The sequence below is a fragment of the Choristoneura fumiferana genome, chromosome 20, assembly GCF_025370935.1.
Source record: "Choristoneura fumiferana chromosome 20, NRCan_CFum_1, whole genome shotgun sequence".
Classification (NCBI taxonomy): Eukaryota; Metazoa; Arthropoda; class Insecta; order Lepidoptera; family Tortricidae; genus Choristoneura; species Choristoneura fumiferana.
Window position 1 is genome coordinate 14,852,046 of NC_133491.1, and position 27,823 is coordinate 14,879,868.

The 27,823-nt window shown below is 37.1% G+C and overlaps 1 protein-coding gene across 2 annotated transcripts in view; it reads left to right on the forward strand.

The window, feature by feature from the left end:
• Positions 1–9,038: 9,038 nt before the first annotated feature.
• Positions 9,039–27,823, forward strand: part of HGTX (HGTX homeodomain transcription factor) — a 104,545-nt gene continuing 85,760 nt past the window's right edge. For both annotated transcript variants that reach the window (XM_074103081.1, XM_074103082.1), the window contains exon 1: positions 9,039–9,421. In XM_074103081.1, the coding sequence (XP_073959182.1) occupies positions 9,118–9,421 (304 nt within the window). In that variant the 5' untranslated portion in view covers positions 9,039–9,117. The remainder of the gene's footprint in view (positions 9,422–27,823) is intronic.

Genomic DNA, 27,823 nt, shown 5'->3' on the forward strand with positions numbered 1-27,823 from the left:
TCCGCCGCCACACTGTAAGAACACACACAAATCACACAAACCCATCGATCACCACCGCCACACCACAATGACGCGTTTTGAACTCAACCAGAGCTCATCTTCAGAGTAACACAACCGTACACCATGCTACCAGTTGTTGTGTTGTTGTTGGGTCTAACAACTTGTTAAGGAAATTATTTTAGTTCTTTGGGTTAATAGCGTAAAAAATAATTTATTTTATTTTATTTTTTATTTAAAAAAAAAACAGCTATTTCTAAATGTTTTCCAGGTCTATGGCTCACATCATCATCAGCCGGAAGACGTCCACTATATTTTATATATATAATTTAATTGAAGTCCACCATCTTGCTCGCTAATCCTGCCGTGAAGCAGCAGTGCTTGCACTGTTGTTTCGGCGTGGGGAGTAAGACAGCCGGTGAAATTACTGGCACGTGAGGTATCCCATCTTAGGCCTCTAGGTTGGCAATGGCAACGCATCTGCAATACCCCTGGTGTTGTAGTCAATGGGCGGTGGTGATCTCTTACCATCAGGAGACCCACTTGCTCGTTTGCCAGCCAGTCGAATAAAAAAAACTCACGTCTTAAATCGAGTTTAGCTCCACATGTTTCGGGCTAATCTGTAGCCACGGACTACGTTACACGGGCTACTCGGTAGGGCTACGGATTAGCCCGAAACATGTCAAGCTAAACTCGATTTAAGTCGTGTGTTATCCGGGTCGATATCATTTAAAAAGGCGCGTCATGCTAGCCGTCCCGGTCGTTTTCGGCAGTGTAATGGCCAAGTTGTTAAATCCATGTTAATGAAGGTCTTTAATGCGCAGGGTCGCTCTTTAGGCTGGTAACTTTCCCTACCATTCACGTTGCATGTTATAATGACTTCTAAAGTTTCATGTATAGTCAACCAATTTCATTCCTCGGCCACCGCAGCAGAGCAGGGCTACTACGAAACTCGAAACTCGAAGTTCGTGTCGTGCGGTCCCTCTGACACTTTATACTATTTAATACGAGAGCGAGTAGTCGTAATGACATTTAACGCCATTCGATAGATTGTTATAGAAAAACAAAATTATTTACTATAATAAAGTTCTATGGCGGCCTAGGAATTAAATTGGTTGACTGTACTTTACAATACAATACAATAACTCTTATAGCACACCAACACATAGTAAGCAGTATACATAGAGATCTTCTAAGGTAAACAATAGGCGGCCTTATTGCTTTAGAGCGATCTCTTCTAAGCTACCTTTACAATGGACAGAAGTGATGAATACATTTTAGCCGGTGGTGCAATTTACAGTAGATTAGAGCAATAATATACCTACAAGTTTTGTAAAATTAAGGGAGGTTGCTACTTACCAAAGTCAAATGCATCTAAACTGCGTAAGTAGCTTTTGTTTATTAGCAAGGCACTATAACATCGAATTTTAACGTACTTAGACGGATTTTTAACCTTCGTCGCAAAAAGAGGGGTGTTATAAGTTTGACCGCTATGTGTTTGTATTGTCTGTTTGTCTCTTAAACGGGTAAATCGATTTGATAGCGGTTTTTTTATTTGAAATCAAGTTTTCTAGCAATGGTTCTTAGACATGTTTCAACAAAATCGGTTCAGCCGTTTTTGAGATATTGAACTTTGAATTGACAATGTCGGGAGTTTTCTAATTTTTTGTTGGTTGTTGGATATTATAGCATAGTACGTGGGCAACCAAGCTTTGTTCCTTTGTGAATTTAAATCACGTTTTTTGGGGAAGATACTTATTTAAAAGCTTTAAAAGTAAAACTTAAAATAAATCCATACTAATATTATAAATGCGAAAGTGTGTGTTTGTATGTTTGACCGTCGTTCACGTCGAAAAGGGGCGACCGATTTACGTGATTTTTGGCATAGAAATAGTTTATGGGCCAGAAAGTGACATAGGCTACTTTTAATCCCGGAAAAATGCACAGTTCCCGAGGGATAACTGAATTTCACGCGGTCGAAGCCGCGGGCAAAAGCTAGTATAAATATATATTGTACATTATAATAGACATGCTTCTAAAAATACACCGTGTTTTAGCTTTTCCACCTTAGTGTCTGCATCATGCATTATACCCTACAGAACTCTCGGTGCGCGAGTCCGACTCGCGCTTGGCTGCGTTTCATTTGTTTGTCTTTATTGAACATGAAACTACCGTAAGACTCACTACATTACTAGCTACTAGAATAATTTAAAATGTATTACCTTCTGTTTTGTTATTGCTTAATTACTAACACTATGGATACTCTTTGTCCGAAATAAAGAACTTGAATTGAATTGAATTAAATTATATTGACCTGGATAACTCACGTCTTAAATCGAGTTTAGCTCGTCATGTTTCGGGCTAATCCATAGCCCTTCCTCTTAGGAGCAACGCGACTCGGCGGCTGCTGCAACACGCTTCCTAAGAGGTAGGGCTACGGATTAGCCCGAAACATGTCGAGCTAAACTCGATTTAAGACGTGATTTATCCGGGTCAATATAATTTAATATGTTTGTCTTTAATTCAAACTAACTGTCACAGCTAGCCCCGAAGCAGTACCCCGTGACAGGGTAAGGGAGCGTATCATTGCCTAATAGAATCATCACGCACCATTGCGCCCCCACAGGGTGACTTACCCTGATTAAATATTAGATTAATATAATGGATGATTTGGAGATATTAAAAGGAAACCTTCGAAATTCGTTAACAATAACTAATTTTACCTTTATTACTTTTTATTTATTTATTTATTTAAGATCATTTAAATTGGCTTAATGTCTATTTCTATAAACTAGACCTTTTCCTTAAGGTACAATAATACGGTATGTAACATACTGAGGAGATAATGTAGAAAAAGTGAAAGTGGTACAGAAAAACTGCGTACTGCAATCAATGCATTGCCTAATAGAATCATCACGCACCATTGCGCCCCCACAGGGTGACTTACCCTGATTAAATATTAGATTAATATAATGGATGATTTGGAGATATTAAAAGGAAACCTGGTCAATCGCATTTCGTTACAATAACTAATTTTACCTTTATTACGAGTATAAAATTTAAGTAAATCGATTTATTGTGTACTTTATTCGAAGTCACATGAGGTTACACTCCAATTTGGTTCCTTTTAACCCCCGACGCAAAATGAGGGGTGTTATAAGTTTGACCGCTATGTGTGTCTGTGTGTTTGCCTGTGGCACCGTAGCTATTAAACGGGTTGACCGATTTGTATTCGGTTTTTTATTTGAAATCAAGGTTTTTAGCAATGATTTTTAGACATGTTTTATCAAAATCGGTTCAGCCGTTTTTGAGATATTGAACTTTGAAGTGACAAAAACGGGGATTTTCCTAGTTTTTGTTGGTTATTATTGACGTTTTTGAATGAAAGAGTGAACACACACTAACTAGTTTACGCATTATAAATATTGTGGGGCTACTCCAAAATTCGAAAATCGAAGTTCGTGTCGCTCCGTCGCTCTGACACTTATACTATTTAATACGAGAGTGAGAGGGATGGTACAATACGGACTTCGATTTTCGAATAACGAAGTATGCTCTCTGTTATTAATAAGTAGGATGAAAATAAAGTGTACCTATTACAATCGAGCCGCATGGGGTCGCTAATGCGGAACCCTTTGTGACGTTAGGGATCCGAGGGGTTTTGATTTAATTCAGTTTGTTTACCATTACACTTGATTTATGACACGTTTATAGAGATTAAAAACTAACTGAGTTAAAGTAACAAAAGATATTTAATTCAATATGGCTAAACCGTTCAACTGTTTAAAGGAAGTACTTAGACCCAAATGCTGATTAACCCGTCGGACGCCCCGCGTGTTACGGTGGCCCGTAGGTAACTAACTGCTGTTCATCCAGCACCTTCCCGCCACTTTGACCAGGTCGTCGGTCCATCTCATCCCCTGTCTATCAACGTTTCTCCGCCGGGAACAAACCTAACCTCAGAAGGTTTAAGTAGGTTTGTTTCATAACAATTCTGAACAATTGATGGCATTGGAGAAAAACAGACTCCATACCCCTAATGTAATGTGTACCTTATGATTACGTAATTAGAGTCCAATTTTCTTCGGATCTATCACGCGAAGAATTTAATTTTAAACCTAAAAAACCTAATTAGAGTCCAACTTTCATCTTTCTTTTTGAATACCTAAAACAGACCTACTTAGCCTACCAAAGGTTGTATTTTGAAAATTGTGCTGAAAAATTAATTAAGCCCCAATTTAATTTAGTCTATTATAAATAAGGTGCTAAATTAAACACGCTAGAAGTGAATTTAAAATAATTAGACTTAGGACGGAACATAATTTACAAATGGTAATTTTTCTGAGTCTACGTATAAATGGTCATATTTCTTACGACTTACATTAGTCAATTTTATCATGGGACTAGATTTCTATTTCCATTAATTTGTCCGAAGAAAATCAGTCACCTATACGTACTTATGAGCGGTGCTGGTGATCATCTCATCAGACTACCCGCATGCTCATTTGCCTCCCTCTTATAAAATTAAAAAAATAGGTGCATTGATCGGTGACATGACATTTATCAATAAGTAATCAAACATGCCCTAAATGAAATCATTCGTGTTTATATTATCAGCAGTCATTTATTTTCCAACGCATACCCACAACAATCAATAGACTATACCTCATCTAACTAATACAATCAAAAAGCGTAAATCCCCAAAAGTTTCAACAAACACAAGCACGTCCGAACACTATCGTCTCTGAAAATCGTCTGAACAAAAACACGTGGGGTGAATCGCGGCCGGGGGCGGAGCCAGCACACAACCAACCAATCGCACAACAGCTTGGTCGCCCCTCTCGCTCACACCTGCGGCCACTCCATCCAAACGCGCGAGCACACTACTCGATTCTTCATATCGGGAGTTTTTTTTATCGTTGTTTAAAGTTTTGCACCGAATATGGAGTCCGCAATTCGTTTAGAATGTTGCCAATTTCGTTGTTTAAGGATTTCTGTGTGCCGATTGCAAATCGATGCATTTGGGTATTTGATTTAGTGATGCTTCTCTTGCTCAACACACACTGCTATTTGTTTGATTCAACTTAAGGAATATTTTAATTGGTATAAAGTATTTTTGGCCGCTTGTAGACGTCCGTTGTTTTCACCGGACAACAGCAGGGCTACTACGAAACTCGAAACTCGAAATTCGTATCGTATTCGTATCGTACCATCCCTCTCGCTCTCGTATGAAATAGTGTAAGTGTCAGAGGGACCGCACGCCACGAACTTCGTGTTTCGAGTTTCGTAGTAGCCCTGCAGTTCGTTTTTTTTGCCGGACATGCGGTGTTGTATGGCTTACAATGAAAATGTGTACATGCAACGGACACCTTGTCCGGCGACTCAAAGACATACAGCACCGCAAGTCCGGCAAAAAAACCGGTCTGGTGTCCAGTGAAACAAAGGACGTCTACAAGCGGCCTTTTTGTTTGTCTTTTAAACCATGTTTTGTTTAATGTCCAGTCAAAGTGAATATGTATATGGTACGTACGTTCCCAGATGTCAGAAATATCTATAGGTCAGTCCCCAGCGAGCACCAATGTCTGACACAACAAAGTGTGCATAAATATCTGATAGGTACGACTCTATTTCAACGTCACACTGCTGGACACAGGCCTTCTCTCAGAATAAGAGTGCATGGGGCGTAGTTCACGTGGGTCCAGAGCAGATTTGGAGCTTCACACACCATTGAATTGCAACGGTTTGTGCAGCATTCCTGACTGTCATTTCCTTCACCGTAAAGCTCATATTACGTATAATGTAAATGAATAATTATTTACCTACATGTTTAAAAGGAAACAGAAGTAGTTTTTACCAAAATACCTTATCATTATCATTTATTAAAACGCAACTAGGTAACCTAAAAACTAGAAATGAAATCCGAACCGGTTTCCGACAGATTTTACGGCTCAAATACACACAATAATCAATTTATAGTTATCTTCCGGTATTACACCTTCTAAAGCCCTTTGCAATAGAGTCCAAAATCACCAACAAAAAACGCATTACCACTTTAATCTTAGCAGTTACGTAAGGCTGTATAGTAAAGGGCATAAGGTTTTATTTGGTTTGCGCGGTCGATTTGGATACAGCTGTAGCATAATTTGGGTCATATAATGGACCGTCTATAATGTTCGACAAAGCAAAGGTGTTGGTCTAATTGATGTAGGGATGAATGGCGAGGGGTGCGGGATGGTGGCAGTTGTAGCGGGGTCATAAGCGGAGCGATTTTCAGTCCTGGCACAAACAGGACAGTACAGTTAGAGTGCTATGCAATGTTTAATGAAGAGTTGTTGTATTGTACTTATTGTTAATCAGAAAAAATGAAAAAAGAGTGCCACTTTCTTCACTTCACAACCAGTTCTGTTAGTGTATTTAGTTACTCTATGTGATTACAATCTACTTTTACAACAAACTCGTTATCATAATTTATGTCTTACATAATTTAATTCTTCAACGAATTGTGTTATATTATTTTTAACGGCAGAAATGTACCCACAGTTTGATAAAAAAATGGAAACACTAAACTTCTGAATTTGTGGTAATAAATAATATTCTATTCTTAAGTAAATGAACTCAGTTCAAAAGTTTCAAAAACCTAGGATTCTACAAAGCTAGTAAATAGGCTGTTGTTGAACCAGTGAGATACCCCTTTGACCTCAGCTACACTTTTCATCAAGTGAAAAAAGGAACAAACATGGTTCCATTTATGTAAAAAAAGAACTTATAATAAACACGTAAATCTTTATTTCAGACAATATATCCACAAATATACAATTGAAATCCTAAATGAAATAAGAATCAAACATTATCTTACATTACCACAAATTAATAAATATACTATCTACTCTCATGTATACTTAGACTAATTATACGCGTGAGCAACTCAGTCTTTCGCTTACCGAGGCCACGCAAAATCCTTAAAATTAGGATTAAGGACTCGCTTCGATTATTGTAAAATGCTTTTTGTTTTGCTTGAAATAAACAGCTTGTTTTTTTTTTAAACAACTCTGCGCTTTTAATGTAGGTACCTATACGCAAAAAGTTTTTTCATGAAATTAAGTTCGTAGTCGCTAGCACTGGCGCTCCGCCCGACCGGCACATCCGGCCACACAAAGCCTGCGCAAGCGATTGTTAACATAATTAATTGCTGCAATTGAAAGCTTTCGGAGCTTTTGCTTATTTGGCGAGTCAAGATTTTATCTCAAGTTGTAAGGCGATTAATTTTATATCATTCCCAGAGGGTTGGTGTTAAACAGAAATACTATTAGAGCCCAGTGTGATAAATTTAGTACATGTACAACTTGTACGTAGAACTAAATTTAGTACGTATCTACATATAGAGTGAAAAAATGGGCCGTGGAAGGAAACTGCCTTGAATCCTTTAGTTAGCTCATGTTTGTTATTTTATTTGTATTTTTAAAAATAAATAGGTATGAACGCATTGAAAGATTTTCTAAAAACAAATAAAATTTTCTTTCGTATTAAAATTGATGAAAAAGTAAAAATAATGTTAGATTTCACGTTTATTGTTATGTTCAAAGACCAAGTGGTTATTAGATAAATTTTATCCTCCATAATACCTACTCCTATCGATTAACTATACAATAAAATAACGAGTTTATTTTCTGAATTTTTAGCTATTTCGATTCCCGGGTATTACAAGCAATTCTTGAAAAATCTTTGAATGTTTTTTTTTTTTTAATAAAGGAATGTTTCTTTTATGTAAAATTAGCTAACTAAAGGATTTAAAGCAGTTTTCGCTAAAAAAAAACATTCAAAGACATTATATACTTACCGTGATATTTCCCATTGCAACCTTAAAATTCGATACACAAAATAATAACCTCCTAATATATACGAGTATCATCACAATCCAACCCAATCAATTAAAAACGGTTCTAAAAAAAGTCGGATTGTTAAAAAGTCAGAATGTTCCTTTGTCAAGCTTATGAATTAGCTTTATTATTATTTATTTATGATGGGGAGCTTTTAGCTTTTTAATTTCCTAATACCCGCCATTAAAGGATCGAAGGGGTGTTAAATTCAGGGTAATGTTGTGGCGTATTTCATAATAATAGGGCTTTTTTTAGCCTCAAGTTCGGCGTTTGTGGCCAAGCCGGATATAAGTGTTTTTTGGGTAGATAAATAAAATACTATTTGAGTTCGGATGGAAACGAACATTTGAATTAAGTCTTGAGTGAATAGGTTGGTCTGAGAGGAGGTCTGTACCCAGCAGTGGTACTGGGAGAAGATGATGATGATGGTAGGAAGTAGTAGGTAGGAGAATAGGTTGTTACCAAACCTGTGAACTACATATTTGGGCTGCATCTGCATTTACTATTTTGTAAAAAAGACTAGCAGTTACTGGTTAGTATTATGGTAGGTATGTAAATAAAAAAAAAAATTTCATTTCAAAATGTTTTTGTTTTGTTTGTAGTTATAAATATAAAAAAAAATACAATTTTGTGGATCAAAAATAAAGTTTGAGTAGGTGCAAAAAATTTGATTGATGAATAATTTAACTTAATAATTATCAATTACGCCCCCACAATGAATTGAGTAAGTAAATGGATTAAATAATATAAACTAAGTAACGGGTTTTAGTACACTTTGAAAAAAAGAGCTAAATTTACTTCGCAAATCGCAAATAGCAATTCTCACAAACTAAAACCTTTTACAACAAAACAATCATCCACATAAAAATCTCTAACCAGCTACATTATTATAGAATTTACCCGACAAACTACAACCAGACAAGAGGGGGGACAAAAACTGCGCTCGACTTAATTATAAGGAGACAAGAAGCGTCATTAAATAGAGATTCGCCGGATCCTACTCGTATGTTAACACCACATATCTTCCCACCCTTTCCGACTTATAGGGAAAGGAACGGGACGGTTGTAGTTTAGAGGGTTCAGTTATCGTTGGGCGTTGACTTTAGATTGACTGGGCGGTGTCTATCTACTTTTTATTCTGACGGTTCGGTATTTTCATTTGGATCGGAGGCGCGCGCGCGGCCGGCCGCGTCACAGCGCGAGTGCAGTGTAACATGTGTTAAAGGTACATTGGACTGTTAAAATGTCTGAGCTACGAGGTTCGCCGCCCTTATCGAGGAACTTGGAGAACGGTTTTGGGGCCCCGCTGGCAGCGTTGAGTTCGTTCGCTGAGAACCCGGCGCCGGCACCGAATCCCCACGGGATTGATCATATACTGTCGCGCCCAGCGGTGGGCAGCGTGGGCAGTGGGCTGCTGACCCCGAGGTTGTCTTTGGCGGCTGCAGCGGCGGGCATGGCGCATTATTTGCAGCACAAACCCCTGTACTGGCCGGGGTTCCAGGGGTTGGTGTCGAACCCCATGGCGTGGCGGGACAGGCTGCAATCCAGTAAGTATTTTGTCTGTGTGTTGTGTGTAAAAGTGTTCATAAAGAGGCTTTTATGGTTAATAATAAGTATTAGTAAATTTGTCCGTCTTCAAATCTAGGGTAAATAAATAAATATCATGGGACACTTCGCACCAATTGACCTAGTCCCAAACTAAGCAAAGGATACTTAAATACATATTGAACATCCAAGACCCGATAACAAACATTCGTATTATTCATACAAATGGCCCCGGCCAGGAATCGAACCCGGAACCTCAAGCTTCGTAGTCAAGTTCTCTAACCACTTGGCCATCCGGTCGCGCGCCGTCGTCGGGTGAATGGGTATTTACCCTCAGGCGTGACTTCAGGCTTACCATTAGGCGTGATGGCAGTCAAACTCAAGTCTAATTCTCCATCAAAAAAGTAGTAATATATGACAATAGGACATTTGATATTCTGTAATGTGACGTCGCGTTGAGGTTATGGTAGAGTCATATTAGGAAGCTTCCTATGGCATTTAACCTTTGACAAATTGGTAGCTTAGTTAGGTGATGTCAACGTCGGGTTTTACCCGTCAAAGCCTTATCTAGTTGTATATGGATGGATGTAAAAGCCAAGCATGTATGTATGTTTGTATTTATATGTCTCAAAGTAGCGCGCAGACTTGTTCTTTTTTAACATATAGGGTGTTTACATACAACAAAAAGCTTCCATTACAAGGTTATCCATATTATGATAATAACATATTGAAATAATTCAAAGCAATGAAATAAAGCATCTATAGTATCTACTTATATTAGGTATTTAGGTATACACACAGTATTGTAGCTTGGTTTTTGTAATGCTGGTCTGACACGATGTCGTTAGTGCGTATTACGTTTAAGCATTCATTTTTCTAATTAATACCTACGTACCAAAAGATGAACACATTGAAAAACTAGCCAAGTGCGGGCGGCTATTAATATCTAAGTAGTGTTAGCGGACAGCGTGGGGTCATTTTGGATGATTACTGCAAGGTTTTGCTATAACAGATAACTTCATACCAAATATCAAATCTCTAGGTCATAGAATCTAGGAAAACCGGAAGTACCTACTCCATAGGTTTTTAACTTTTTAACGACTGTATAGAAAGGTTGAGAAACAACAAGTGATTCTATTAGGGTTATGCTAGAGGCCCTGCTAATATAGAAATTGAAACAACAAAAACACACACTTCCTTGGTTTATATTTCAGTCGCCCAAATTCAGAAATGGGTGCGTATTGCGTAGCCGGTGTTTAAAATAGTTGTATAAGAGATAATATAACATGAATACCTACGTATAATTTGTTACGTTTCTTTTTTAATTAATTTAGGTAGGTAGGTATACATAATGAGAAAGATATTCTTAAAAACATCAGTAAAATTAGTCAGAATGGAAAAAATACCCAGTTGACTAAAAGTAGGAATATTTAAATAAAAATCAGGTAACTTTTAATTTTTACCCAAAAAAAATGTTTTTTTTTAAGTTTTTTTTGTGATTGTTCCTTTTTTAGGACATTAAAAAATAAAACATGCTTATTTTAGTATCAGAAAACATAAAATTTGATTGAAGTAGCGCAATTAATATTAGCCTCGCGATTACTTTAAGAAAGACATCAACGAGCACCTTAAGCAAACGTAAGCAGAACATTTTTTTATACCTAAAACAATAGAAATAAAGATAGTTATTTTAAATAAATTATGTAAAACCAAGGAATTAATATACTTACTGCTTATTTACCCATATCTACGTAATAACAGATTAATTTGAGAAAATTAAATATTTTTAAACTTCAATGTTGTATTAACATGTCAATTTTACTATATTTTTGCTCTGAGCTATGACAATTCCTAGTGGAATTCTCCTGGGATTTTATTTTAATTGTTGTTTTTTTATGTTATTTCTTGACAATTTCATTTTTATATTCTTTTTGACGACTTCAGTGTAAATCATAAATTTTACAACTTGACATTTACGTAAATTATGATGTAATATTTTGTTGAACGAATAAATGAACTAAATCTTCACTAGAATATTTAATTGTGATAGGCTTTTTTACTTAATCAAATTAAATATGTTAAAAAACTCGTAGATTTGATAACTAAAAAGCTCCCGGTCAATTAAAACTGCCTAAACAAATGCTTGTTAAAAATGTATATTAATAAAAACTCTCAAACCCTAAACTTGAAGCTTCCAAATATCGGAAAGCTCGTAAAGTCCCGACCCGTCGGCATCCGGCGGAAGTAGGCGGCGCCATTTGTGGAAGCATAACGCGTGTTCCGGTTGCCGCGCGGCTGTTTAACGTCGTCGTGATGGGAATATTAGGTAATTAGAACATAATAGAGGTATACAGGATCAATGTTTAAACTATGTCGTAAATTTAATATGTGTGTGTATAATACAATAAGTCTTTGTTCAACACCAAGACCTAACGTAGAATTACAGAAAACGCAGATAGGCATATAAAGATATAGGTACCTACTTCGCTTTTATTTGGCATCAAAAATAAACCACAGAAAATATTTTTTTTTACGTTTTAAAAAAAGTAATGACGGGTACACGTTATTATACCACAGAATATTATAAACCTCCTTGCAAAAAAACGGGCACCTATGGTTTTTGTATTTTATGTGCTTGAAAGCTTACTTTTAAAGCTTCAATGCCTAAAAATCTGAAAAACCATAGGTGCCCTATTTTTTTTGCAAGAGGGTTTAATTATCGTAGTATTTCCTTTCACAGTGAATGCCGCCACTTTTACGCCTCTACTACAGACAATTAGGGCACGTTATTAATGTTTTCAAAGTTTTATTAGATTATAATGTACCTACAGTCACGGACTTTAATTTTCGTAAGTATAATCCTTGATAAGTACAAGAATAATTAAAACTATTTATTTACTCGTACATATTTATATAATTTTCAGCACTGGTAAAAAACGGTGTCGCATAGTAGCTTCCTTTTATTTTTAATGTAGGTAACGAATAAATAAACCAACATTCATAAAAGTACCAACTCTCCCTGGAATACAATATGTATATTTAAGTAGCAATAAAACAAAACGTAAAACGTGAATTATTTATAACGGAAAATTAGGTTTGTTGTAAATAGTTTTTTTAACTGAATAACTACCTATCGGTGGTAAATACAATAAAATATTATGCTGGGTTGGAATTATCGAAAATACAAACTGAAACACAGATGCACAGAAAAACCAGAAAAAGAGACCAGCGCAGTGGTGTGGTGTGGTGGTGTGGTGGTATGTGTGCGCAGGATTATGGCACGCAGCACGGAATGCTGAGGACCTGGGTTCGATTCCCAGCGCATGGTCTCTTTTTCTAGTATTTCTGTGCATCTATGTTTCAGTTTGTATTTTCGATATGGATTTTACGGGATGACCGTAAAAGTAACAAAATTTGGAGTTGAAATAAAAAATACAAAAAGACTCCAAAAACCAATCTTAATTGGGTTGGAAATTATCATCTAATACCTTTAAACGAGCAATTCTTGTACATATATTTCGGGGATCTCGGAAGTGGCTCCGACGAATCGATGAAATTTGCTATGTAGGGGTTTTCGGGGATGACAAATCGATCTAGCTTGGTCTTATTTTGGAAAAACGCTTATTAACGAGTTTTAGCCCGCGAAAAGCTCGGTCGCCCAGGTACTGATAATTATGTTCACTATCGGATAATTTTCAGACAAACATTGAATAATTATCTGGTTATAATCTGACATAAAATAATTTATAATTGTTATAATATATGTCGACATACGATGACATACACACAGCCAACACTGCCAACGCTGACGCCAACAGAGTGATATACTACACATATACTTAATATAACGTACGTAAGGGCACACTAAAACCTTCAAGTATAATATCATACGTAGTAAGATATAACTATCTTGTCCAACCCAGATATGGTCAAGCAAGGCACGTTTTTTAAATAAAGAAATTCAAGTGCCACGTAAAGTTGCAACTTGATAAATTAGTAGTACCTATGACTAAAAATTGTCTTTTAACAGATTTAGTACTGGTTGGTTTACAATATATCAGTCAGAAGGTTCTCGAATGGCGTCCGCGGACCGGGAGACGAGCTGTCGGAAGGCCTCCAACAAGATGGAGCGACGACTTGGACGATCGCGGGATCGCGGTGGATGCGGAAAGCACAAGACCGGTCTGAGTGGAGAGCCTTGGGGGAGCCCTATGTCCAGCAGTGGACGTCTTTCGGCTGACATGATGATGATGATGATATCAGTCAAACCTTATTAATTATTGGATTCATAGCTCAGATGAGCTCTTTGCCATTATTTAAATACATTGATATACTCGACGTTTCGTCCATATCGCAGTAGCCGCTTGAGCATAGAACGAGCCGAAGTCACGTCACGAGTAGGTACCTAACATTGAAGTGTAGAGTGATATGTGACAAAAATAATATAATATGTCTAACAACAATCATTTTATTTTACTACAAGACGGCCCTAGTCAAACATTCAAATTAAAAAAACAAATGCAACAATCACATCAATTTCGCAGTTTAATTTGGCACATTTTTCCGCTCCTTAACCCATCCAATAACTTGATCAAATTACGCCGCAATCGGCCAGCTTACGGTGATACATCGAGATACCGCCAGATACGGTACGACACCGCGATAGCGATATTAAACTAGCGCGTATTACAGCTGTAATGCTTGTAATCGCGCACTCGAGATAGTAGATAGGTTTAATTACGAAGTGTGAGTGTGGGGGTGATTAGATTTGAGGGTGTGTGATGAATAGTTGAGCGTTTAAGCTGTTTTTATTAAATTATTTGATTGTTTTCTTCAGATCACATTTAAAAGTCACTTCGTACTTAATAAGGTCGTTGAGAGTCACTTTCATTGATCAGCAACATTGAACTTTTAAATGGTAGTAAGAACATCACACAATAGCAAAGCATAATTATATTTTGAATATTAGTAAAGTCAAAATTATAATTAGAGAATAACACAGGCTCTAAGATACTTCCCTGAGGTATACCTTCTTCAATGCAAGAGTTATATTTTCTTATATATGTCTTTGTTACTTCTTGTTTTATAATTCTTGCTGTTTTAATGTTTCTGAGCACAATGGGTTCCATGAGGACCTTATGATGGGAATGGCGCGCATTTCTATCATACTAAGACTGAAAGTCCAAGTTTTAAATGGCAATATCTGTTTTGCGTATAGCTTTCGATATTGTTGATTGCAATACGTTTTTTGGGTTCCCTTGGTCACTGATATGCAAATGGGCACTTTCAAGTGGAATGAATCTACCTATGTATTGTGTAATATTCGCTCCCGTTGATGAAAGAAATGGATTTTTGTGCCATCTCATCTCATAGTGACGACACCCGTGTGGTGTCGGTTTAGAATTACACCTCTCCTTTTCTTCCGTGGATGTCGTAAGAGGCGACTGAGGATATAGGTTAAGGTATACCGTAGGCGACAGGCTAGCAACCTGTCGCTATTGTACCGTTTTTTGTCAAACTTAAAACCTAAAATTGCTAAAAGTTTCGTTTCCTCTGCCTACCCCATTTGGGAATACAGGCGTGATGTTTTTCTGTGTGTGTCATCTCATAGTAATAAATGATGAATGCACATTACCTATACACTCTGCTTTTCTTGATTTCCTTAAACTTCAACAGACAGGTAAGCTTAAGCCGTTCGCACGGGCGGCATTATGCCGATTTGGGACCATTTAGTGACCGTGATACGTGTTTTTTAGTCTTCTTCTGTTTTTTTTTTGTATAATTTTCAAGAATATATGTTTTTTCTTCTTTTCTTTCTTTCTTATTGATAGAAATTTCTTGGTATTTTATAACTTTTTGTCACATTACATGTGTTGTTTCCCAGGGTGCATCTGTCAGAGCGTCACTAGTCTTGTGACATTGACGTGACACCACTGGTTTCAATAAAGTGTTATTAGCATGGTGCAAGTGTCAGAGCGTCACTAGTGGTGTGCTAGTGACGTCACACCACTGGTTTCAATAAAGTGTTATTAGCATGATGCAAGTGTCAGAGCGTCACTTGTCTTGTGCTATTGACGTTACACCGCTGGTTTCAATAAAGTGTTATTAGCAGGGTGCAAGTGTAGGAGCGTCACTAGTCTTGTGCTAGTGACGTCACACCACTGGTTTCAATAAAGTGTTATTAGCATGATGCAAGTGTCAGAGCGTCACTTGTCTTGTGCTAGTGACGTCACACCGCTGGTTTCAATAAAGTGTTATTAACTGATAGCGGTAAGTCGCGTGTAATGAGCGATAGTGAACAACTATTATTGCCGCGGAAAATTGCCTTTATTGGCATTCATAAGCTTTCATATCTTTTCATCACGTAACATGATTAACATTTTTATATCAAAGAGCGCCTAAACATAAATATTTTGATGCGTATTTGGAACGTATGTGTATTACGTATTTGGTTCTATACGGGTACCTACATCTTTATAATGATGATAAATTCTTTATTTAAAACACCCTTTCTTGTATGTTACCATAAAAGAATATCTCTCCAAGCGGATGTTAGAAATATTATAAATGTCAAAGTTTAGTATGTACTTGTATGTATGTTTGTTACCCCTTTACGCTAAAACTTGTCAACAAAACCACGATGTAACTGGTGTGACTCCAAATGTTGCAGTCATGCTCACTCACTCATCATCATTATCATCATCATCATCAGCCGGGAGACGTCCACTGCTGAACAAAGGCCTCCCCTTTGAACGCCACAATGAACGACAACTCGCCACTTGCATCCACCGGTTTCCCGCAACTCTCACGATGTCGTCAGTCCACCTGGTGGGAGGCCTGCCAACGCTTCGTCTTCCGGTTCCTGGTCGCCACTAGAGGACTTTTTTCGAGGACACTCACTTCATATAAACACACGCCCACGAAAACCTTAGAACCAAAATTTAATATTCGAGAACATTCCGTTATTATTAATTAGTGAGGGGCGCTGCGGTTGCCCCGGGCCGAATGAAGTGGGACACATTTTTTTAATGACCACCCCCACTCCCACCCCTCGTGCCCACACCCGCCCCCTTGCACCCATATGTCGCAGGAAATTAAAATATCAACGACTACAGCGAAGCGGTATTTCGAAGGTTTTTTAGCTGATAGTTTCATAGTTTTAAATGATTCATACATCCGACTAAATAATACTGTCAATGCTAATGTTTGTACGTGCGTGTGTTTGTTACACCTTCATGCTTAAATGACTAGACAAATTAGGATGAAATTTGGCACGTACCTAGTTAAACTTAATCGTATCCAACATCCAAAAAAGTGCCTATACGTTTAACGCATTAACAGCAGGACGGGTTCGAAACATGTCGGGCATCCCTCGAACATTAATTACGCGAGTAACTCTCTTCTTTATTTTAATATAGGTATTTATGTCTGTGGCTTACTTACGGTAGTACCTTTTAATTCAAGGACGAAACATATTACCTCTAAATAAGCACCAAATATATAATTTCCAAACTAGGTGTAGGTACATAAAGAGCTTTAAATTGAACGACGTCGAATTTATAAAAATAAAAACCGGCCAAGAGCGTGTCGGACACGCCCGAAATATGGTTCCGTAGACATTACGAAAAAATTAGGTAATATTTTTCGAAGGCTTTCAGGATTTTAATACCCATAACCGCAATAAAGACATTTTGTTTTTTTTTGGATTTTTCCATTTTATACCTTAGGCTGCTATTTACTCTTAAACTACTAATAATTCTCAAGCAAACTTCTTTGTAAGTTTGATATACTTACTACCATGCTGAATTTTTTTTAATTTTTCCACCCACCGGTTTAGATTTTAGAGCGGGGACGCTCGATTTTAATGAAAATTTGAACTTTAAAGTTGAATATTTCGCAAACAAATCACTGAATCGAAAAATCGTCTTAGCAAACCCCTAATGGTGTCGATCAGACCAGAATGGTGCCGAAAGACCTATCCAACGATACCCCACTCTATAGGGTTGGATGAGAAAAAAAATCACCCCCACTTTACGTCTATGGGAGGTACACTAAGATTTTTTTTCATTTTTTTATTGTACCAGTTTATTGACATAGTTTACATTTATATCCATGCAAAATAATAGCTTTCTAGCATTGATAGTCCCTGAGCAAAGCCGTGGACGGACGGACAGACAGACAGACAGACATGGCGAAAGTATAAGGGTTCCGTTTTTGCCGTTTTGGCTCCGAAACCCTATAAAACAAACAAAATAAACTGTGAAACCAAAAACTCATTGTAAAAATTCTGTATCTAATTAGCTTATCAACTAGATCCCTACTTCCAATTCTAACTTTCAATCAACTTAAAACACGCCACTCTCCACAATACCTTCATAAACCCGCACCAAAGCTCTCAGCAAACGGTCACCAAAACGGTCACCAAAAAAAATATGCATAACAATTTTCTAACACTTACCTCAAAGCAATTATAGTACGGTTGGCATAAAATCCGCGCAATCTCACCCGGCCTAATGAAATTAAATTAAGCATAACATAATACCCACCCCCTGGGAGGGGGAGGCGCATTTTCGAGTTTTCCCGCCATCTTTGTTTTTGGGATGATATTCTCGGTATGACCTTGTTTAGACGGTAAATGTAGTTTAATGTTTGGTTTGGGAAGCGTTTTACTGAAATAAGGCAATTTCGGAACGTTTTCAGTTGGATAGAATATTTCGTTTATTTATCATTGGTTAAGACTTCATTTCATTAAAACCACGAAATGTATATCAGTACCTCGAATCGTACAAAATCGCTACAATTCTCAGAGTAGAGGCAAAAACCTTTCTTTCGTCGTTTTTGGGTGCTTAGCGTTTAATATTAGATTTTTTTATGGTTTCAGGCTTTAGTTATAGGTTTCGTTTAATGGGTATTTTTTTAATGTTTAGTTATTCTTTACATTTTTTTTGAGTTATGCTCTTAGTCACGAAAGCATATAACATATGTCATTGTATTCTGTGATACCTTAAAACAAGACGATTTATTCCGTTACCTACGACTATTCTACTCTTTCAGGGAGGGCTTGAGGAGGATGTGGCTTACACCTTCTCCTTAAACATTTGAGGACATAGTTTATTGATTTATTTTATGTATTATATTGTAGTTTATGTATTATATTGTTTAAAAGACTGTATAGTAGCTTCCACAATTTTTTTTTCTCTTAAACCCTCTTTGTCGGACCCTAACTGATTGCTCCTCTCATCTACTCAAAGGTTGACTGGTAGAGATCCCTTAAAGGGATAAGTCCGCCTTTGTACAAGTATCTCAAAGTTTGTCAATTGTGTTTTGTTTATTTTCTTTTGTACAATAAAGAGTTTACATACATACATACTATTCTATGGTTATAACAATATTATATTTATTCTACCCGAGTTATGCCTTTATACACCGTGCTATAAGGGAATAGTCGCTTTTAGTTCTATTTATGTCCACATTGTTACGAAACAATACAAGTTGTGTCTTTTCTTAGAAAAATAACTGCAGACGTGTCTCTAGGTTGGAGTTTTTTTTTTAGTTAAAAGCATTGTACCTTTAGACTGATAAAAATTGCAGATAAATAGAAATATGCCTTTAGAAACGTTGAGTTGCCTATAGCGTAACCGAAAAATCTGGGTTAAGGGATAGCTATACCTTCCGCCGCCTTACTTTGCCTAAAAGTTCATTGCCACGACTAGTATACCTACCACAAAAACTACAAAGGTATAATTGCAATAATTGAAGAGGCACTATACCGTTAAGCGATTCGAACACAATCCGGGAGTAACGTAAAGACGTCGCATCAAAAATGTATCTCAAAAATGCGTCAAAACTGAGTATTAAGTAATGAACTTTTAGGCAGATTTATATGGCGCGTAGTATAGTGATAATAATATATCCTTTTGTCACAATACGCAACCGAACACGCTGAATCCAATGGTGTAATAAAAACATAAGGGCATAATTCGTCTTATTCCACTTTTCACTGGATGCACTAATATTAGTTAAGTCTAAACGTCTCTAGTATTTTAAATTATCAATTACATATCTTTAATAAATAGCACAGCTATTTTTCTAAAGTATGTCGTCAACATACCACCATCAATTTCTTCAGTCTAACGGTGATCGTGCCGTCGGTAGGTACATACATGAGGTGAAATAACGTGACTCTAAAAGTGGCCTACATCCCGCGAAAAATAAGGTAATTGTCCTAGGTTTCGACATACTCATGCCCTATGATAGCCTGCTGTACTTGTATTTTTACTGACATAAAATCAACGAAGGCACAACTGCGAGACATTGGCTATAATTCGTACGCCTACCTTATGTCTTTGTTATCAAGCGTAGGTTAATATATGAGTATTTAAACTATCGACATATAAAACTATAATAGTAATTGAATGTTTTAGACTATCGCGGTCTTTATTAATTTTATGATTTTATTTTTACTATTTTGTCCATGATTGCTGATAGATTTGATTGTCCTTACATGAACCATTGCAGGTTGGTTCACGTAAAAAGAAATGGCAGTGCATCGGTATTATAATTATCTTTTTATTAATAGTCTAAATTTAATTAATTAACTATTGGTGAAATTAATATAATATGCATTAATTTTGCATTAATTAACTTAGAATTGTATGTATTTAAATTTGGACCTATGTTGTTCTTGAAAATAAATGAATTATTATTATTATTATTAATGCGCATGAGTCGTCTCGTGATCATGGCGCATGCAACTGTGCTGAAATACCCAGCTTTTTTAAAATCAAGGAACGCGGTGCTAAACTCGAATTTAAATCATAAAGTAATTTCCAAATGAAATCACTATATTTACTTCGCGTATCCGTATTACACTCTAGGAGTTCGTATGTTTATATCGAATCTTTTATCGTCGTAGACAAACGCGACACGACAGAGCCTTGTCGCCTGATCATACGAGGTGTGGCTAGGGTTGCCACATTGCGTATCCTCTCAATAATAATATTAGTTGACAAAGTTACTTTTTAACACACCTATTTGTTTTAATCCTCGCCTAAACCATGAAGCATGACATTAGAATTTTTTTTCTAACATTTTACTAACTTCGGAATGAGGAGATAGGTAGAAGAACAAGGGTCACCGACAAAGCCAAGTGAATTAGCTCGTTGAAATGGCAATGTGCAGGCCATATAGCACGGAACAGATGGTCGTTGGGGCCGGTTCTCGTCCACTAACGAGATGGACGGATGACCTGGTTAAAGTCGCGTTCACGGTGGATTCAAGCCGCTTCCAACCGAGTCAACTGGAGGTCTATGGGGGAGGCCTATGTCCAGCAGTGGATGTCCTATGGCTGATATGATGATGATGACTAATTTCGCATGGGAATTATTAAAAATTACACCGTATGCTGGTAGACGTATCTTTTGTCTATGTTTGAGAAATATTAACGTGAAAACTACAGGTAAAAATACAGCTTAATATTATTATTAAAGCAATTTAATGAATAATGCACCAGCTATAATCGCGCTGCGATTGCTTAACATCAGGTGGACTGCATGTACTTATTAAATGCTCAAGACCTGAGAAGAAACATTTTTGATTGTTTGACTAATTTAATGTGTTATTTTTTTAAGAAACATATCTATCTACCCGATCGTCAAAAAACAGTGGGTATGGGTGGGACAGACGGCGGAATGGCCAAGTGGTTAAAGAACCTGACTACGAAGATTGCGGTCCGGGGTTCGATTCCCGGCCGGGGCAGATATTTGTTTGAACAACGAATGTTTGTTCTCGAGTCTTGGATGTTTAATATTATGTATTTATCTAAATAATTATGTTTATCCGTTGTCTAGTATCCATAGTATAAGCTTTAGTTTGGGACTAGGCAAATTAGTGTCAAGTGTCCCATTATATTTATTTATTTATTTTATTTTTAAAAGGAGGTTAAGTGAGTGTGTGGCAGCCCTAAGTGCGCGGCACGTGTTGATGCGTGTCGACAACATGGCGGCGCCTCATGATCGCTGCTCGAGTTACACATGTGGAGCGCCTATACAGCTTGTAGCTTCTATTACATTAAAGATTACATTGTTATAACTTAATAAGCTTTGGGAATGAAGAAATGATAGGTAACAAATGTCCCTGTATTATTATTATTATTATTTTGTATTTTTTTTTATTTAATTGTATACTGTAGTTTTTAAGTATTTTATTTGTAACTTTAAGCCCGCGACTTCGTCTGCGCGAATTTAGTTTATCGCGCGGTGGCGCCCTCTACCGAATAAAAGGTATCTATTGATCCTTGGGGTTCAAAATATCTATATACCAAATTTCATCAAAATCGGTTCAGTGGTTTTGACGTGAAAGCGTAACAGACAGACAGACAGACAGACAGACAGAGTTACTTTCGCATTTATAATATTAGTAGGGGTTATTTTATGTTGAAAAAATGACTTTCTGCCAAGTTTCTTGCGGCGCATTCTTCTAGGCAATGTTGGTCTTTCCGAAAGCGCTGGTAGTTTCAAAAATTACGTGTAAAAGTGCCCATTGCGGCCTATTTACTGAATAAATAATTTGAATTTAGCGTTTGATAATGCTAAGCCCCATACACAATACACTGCTGTCACTTTTATTGTTAAGGACCAGAATTAAAAATGCCGAATATTGGGACAGCGACAAGCACCTTACTTACTTAAGGACTTTTTTTTATTCGACTTGATGGCAAACGAGCAAGCGGATCTCCTGATGGTAGGAGATCACCACCGCCCATAAACATCTGCAGCACCAGGGATATTGCAGATGCGTTGCCAACCTAGAGGCCTAAGATGGGATACCTCAAGTGCCAGTAATTTCACCGGCTGTCTTACTCTCCACGCCGAAACACAACAGTGCAAGCACGGTGGTGGTAGCAATCCGGGCGGACCTTGCACAAGGTCCTACTATCTGCAGAACGTCTTCCTTAATTAGTACTAGTTTAAAGTGATCTCTTAAAGTCTAGTATATAATTTACGCCAATGTTAAGACAATGTTTGGTAATTAGATTATCTGATGCAAATTGATGTGCGTCAAACGCATTGCGATTAACGCAACGTTTATCGCATAAAACAAGTGAACGCTAGAATTTGCTGCGATGAACGCTAAATCTGCAGGTTCGAAACCGACCATCCTAAAATTCTCTGTGTCATAATATTCATAACTTTAATCATTCCGAACGCCAAGCAAAACAACTTGAACTTTATCACTTAACAACCCACCGGAGACGTAGCATCTTATTAGCAGAACAAACCATTATATACGTACGCGTTTTAATTTGCCCGCGTCGAATAAACTTGTTATTCCCTGACGCGGAATTACGCGAACGCGCTCGTTGCGTATGTGCGAAGTTCACGCGTGTAATTAGTGCGAACAAATGTAACAGTTCTTTGAGGTTTGCAAGGGTTTAGTTAGGGTTGTCACTTTAAGTTTTTATTTATTTATTTTAAGTGTACTCTATCAGAAAAAGGAAAAGCCCCTGTGGGAGGTGTGGTGTTCCGTCGGTAAGCAAGAAAAAAAAACCCTATAGTTAATAACCTTTTTACTTTATGTGATATTTTTTCTTTTGTTTATTCTCTGTGCATAATCATAATCAACATTCTATCTTAGTCTTACAGTGATTTGGTTTTTACTGTTAAGCTGTGAAATTTATTGAAATTATTTTTAGAAAACAGGAAAAAATAATCACTTGGTTGTCTGTGAGTTTAGTTAAAAATGATGCAAAATTCTTATGTATGTTAGAACAAGATAGTCCGGAATCAATCTTTTACTTGGGTCTATAGTAACTCTAGTAAATGCAAAAAGTTCTGGGGTCATGAAATAAAAAAAAAATTGTACGTACCTATACCTTTTACGTTGTTTTTAGAATTAGGAGTACTATTGATTTTGACGAAGAAAAAATGTCCCAAACTTTGCATTTCATTTTTATGTATCCATTTTGTAACGACCCGTATAAACTGTATGACAAAAAGTCACAAAACCGTCAAAAAATAGACATACTATTTTCTTCGTCCAAATCAGTAGTGCTAATGAAAGATTGTTCAGCATTAATAGCTAGAAACACTATTTTTGTACCTCGTAAAAGAAAACACCCTGTACATACAAAAAAGTCAAGAGCCACTTAAACGTCGCCACATAACGAGGCAGCCCTAGCACGAGCCCAATGGGGTACAAACGAGCGAGGATTTATTCGCCGCGCCTCCCGCCTCGCGCGGAAACCTCCGTATGCTAGCGGCGTCTGTTTCACCACGTACCGAGATTGTGTGTATAATTTTCATCGGGTTTCACCAAGACCGCGTGGCTGGTAAAGGTATCTACTCACTACATCGTACGATACCATTGACTGTTATAGCAACGTCTCAGGCAAAATTATATTCTTTGTATTGAAAAGTATGTGACTATGCCCACTACCACGTTTCTTGACCAACAGAAATACGGAGTGTCAAATACGGTGCCGATAGGTAAAGTCCCCCAGTTATTAAATTGATTCCTTTACAAAGTCATACCAAAGTACTAAGTAGACAAGTGCATATCAAATTATACTTACTTGACATGATAATTAGGGTCAAAATAGTATACACCTCTAACATATATCTAGTTTCATATCAACAAAACCTTTTTAATAAACAACTTCGTATAAGTTTCAATCAAATAATGTTCTATTTAATTGTAAGTGTTTGTCAGTGCCAAGGTGTAGTTGTAGGGTTGCTATGGTCACCTGATTATGTTTAGCAGGTTGACAGGTTGACGCAGTATGTGCTACTCAATCGGTAAAGCAGATTAGCGTTCATACTTAGCAAAGGAAATAGGTCTTAGGGTGACGAACCTTTTTTACTTCGACCGTACACTTCTTAGGCTCCGTTTCCGCCAGAGATGTGCGAGGATTTTACATGAACCAATAGAAACGCTTCATGTAACTACCTCGCCTCGCTCCGCTCAGCAGTTTCTGCCAGTAAATAAAGCGTTCCTATTGGTTCAAGAAAACTCATTCCTCGAAACACATTCTCGCACATTTTTGGTAGACACGCAGCTTTATAAATATGACATGTCGTTGACATGTAGTAGTCCGTGTCGTGTTATACATACCGTGCCTAATTGGGATGCACCAAAAAAAATAACCTATAGTTTTTATTTTATTTTTGGAAAGAATAGGATATTTTAAGATACCATTTTCATTGTTTTTGAATTTGGATGAGTATTTAATTTTTTATGTTTTTTTTATGAAATACGCTGGATGACGTCACAGTGAGACAGCCATGTTCCATTGCCTTGAAAAATTCAGGTCGTACATAACATAATCTGTGGCATTACAGTTTGACAATAATTCAAGACAAATTCAAGCACGGTTTAGGGTCCTAAATGAACCATGACAAATAGTTTTATTTATTTCTCTTCTTTTAGCTTCGATTATTCCTGTTTGTTTAATTGTGTGATAGTAAATAGATATTTTTTGATTAAAATCTGATATTTAAATTCTTTTGTATTAACTTGTTACATAGTAAATTAATAATTTAATTTGTAAAAATACATTGGAAATACTCGTATACATTTCGGACTTTACCATAAATGACAACTGTTTAAGGCCGGGTGCGCATCATGTGATTAAAGTTCTATCTTTGTCACTCTTTGCTATTATAAGCAGGACAGCAACATTTCAAACTGTCAATTTGCTTAAGAGTGTAGACCTGCTTTATAACTGCCTTTGCGACGAGACACTGCAGGGGTCAAATGAGGGTCATTATTTAAATTTTGATTATTTAATTCAGTTTATCACATTTTTGGAATCTGATTTCTGAAAACGCTTTACAAAGCCTATTTCTCCAAATGGGTTTCGATTTATTATATGTTGTCAAAAATTGGGACATCCCAATTCGTTCCTATTATATCATGGTTTGATACGGTGTAGTGGACAGAGACCTTAAGTGGATGGCATACTGAGCAGAAGGACTCGCGTTCAAGTGATGAGTTGTTGATTTGCATCCATTACAAAATTTACCTCTATCTGTAGTTTCTCTCGCTTGACCACTCATCATCATCTCAGCACATATACCAAAAAAGCTAAAAACCCCCGACATTATTATTTCAAGGACATAGCTAAGAAATACCGCAAGAAAACTCGCTTTCACATAAAAAAACTGCATTGAAATCAATCCATCCGTTTGAGAGCTACGATGCACAGACAGGCAGTTAGACACTGGTGTCAAACTATTTTGCGTTGGGGTTAATAAATAAAAACTATGACATTCCATGTCATGACAATAATCTGAAATAAACTAATGACAATTATTATTATTATATCGTTTTAAACTTTCGTGATTTTCACTCATAGTCAAAATATCACCAACAGGACTTATCACGCTAAACACACGAGTAATATTTACCTCGACGTTTCGACTAAATTACAGTGGCCGTGGTCGATACGTCCAGGTAAATATGACTGGTGTTTAGCGTGATAAGTCTTAAGCTGTTTGTGGTATTTTGACCATTATTATTATTAAAAACTATCGGTTCACTAGAGCAAAGCCGCGGGTAGACGCTAGTGCTTCATAAATACCTAAATTCGACACCCATCCTAAAACAAAACATCTACATTTTAAGCACCTATATAACTTAATACCTACTTCAACGTCTTCCACCACATAATAAAAGTACATATTCGCTCCCTCTAGCGTCCCCTCGCTTCCCTCGCTGCCTCCCTCCCCGGAAAGGGGTTGAAGTACCGTATCATTGTTGGTGCCTGAAATATTAGATGTAAGATTTTTATGGACGTTTGTTGAAGTGAGGCTGCTGTGTGGTGTACGGATGGATCAGTTTTTTTATTCAAAGCTAGCTTATGCCCGTGGCTTCGTCCTCGTAGAATTCGGTTATCACGCGCTGTTAAAAAGTAGCCTATGTCACTCTCTGGCCCATAAACTATCTCTATGCCAAAAACCACGTCGATCCGTAGCTCCGTTTCGACGTGAAAGACGGACAAACATATAAACACACACACTTTCGCATTTATAATATTAAGCTAGTATGGATTAGTATGGATGGTTTATGGCAAGAGATTCGCGAAATAATTTGTAAAATACGGTTTCGGGGATGCATTGAATTCGTCTTACTGATTGATTGTTTATAATTAATCATAGTACAGTCAAGTGCAAAATACGTATCTATCGGAACCACTGAAAAATATTATCACAGCTTTATTACGTCAGAATAAGAGTCTGTGGCACATACTTTTGAAGGGTTAGTTGAATTCATATTTTTATACTCAGTTACTAAACTACCACGTCCGGTCGCTATCACTCGTCTCTAGTTCAGTTACTAATAATGTATGGAGTTGTCTGAATAAATAAATGAATTAAATTATTGCAAATTTGTTATGCCTTCACGCTAAACGGCTGGACGGATTTAGATGAAGTTTGGTATGTAGATAGCTGAACGCCTAGAATAACACGTAGGCTACTTTTTATCCCTATGAAATTTCAACCGCTGGGTAGAGCCATGAAATTTGGCACAGTTGTTTATAATGCAACTTGAATAAAGACCACAATGTAATTAAGTGATATTGTACTGGATAACTCACGTCATAAATCGAGTTTAGCTCGACACGTTTCGGGCTAATTCGTAGCCCTTCTTCCTAGGAGCAACGCGACTCGGCGGCATTTAATATAAGTGAGTCTCACGGTAGCCTCATGTTTAAAACCACAATGATTTTTTTGGGAATTCCCACGGGGATTCTTTGCAATCCCGCATTTTCAATTCGACTGTTGGATTTTACTCACGATTTACGCTTGCGAAGTCGCAGGTAACCACTATAGTATTAAATAATCCTACATTTTATTATTAAAGCAGTTAAATCACTTAATGTTTCGTCTCGCTCATTCAAATGTAAGTGTTGTAACAATTGTAATCATTGTAATAATGTAATATCTTGTAACGCTGCCACGAATGCTGTTGCAGCTCGTACCGAAGGTTTTATTACGGTGCGGACGTGCTTCGAATAATTTTGCAACTTGAAAAGGGTCGTCGAGATTTCGAGTGTTTTAAGTGTAATTGTTAATTTGGTGTTTGGTTACAATGTCTTTTATAACAGTGTAACTTAAGCCTACATTGGTAAAAGAATAACCCAACCTAACCTTACCAATAAAAAGTTGGAAAACCCCCGACATTGTTACTTCAAAGTTCGATATCTCAAAAACGACAGAACCGATTTTGATGAAACATGCCTAAGAACCATTATAAAAAAACCTGATTTCAAATAAAAAAAACCGCATTCAAATCGGCCCACCCTTTAAAGAGCTACGGTGCCACAGACAGACACACATAGCAGTCAAACTTATACACCCCTCTTTTTGCGTCGGGGGGGTAAAAAAGCGCAATATTTTTGCCAG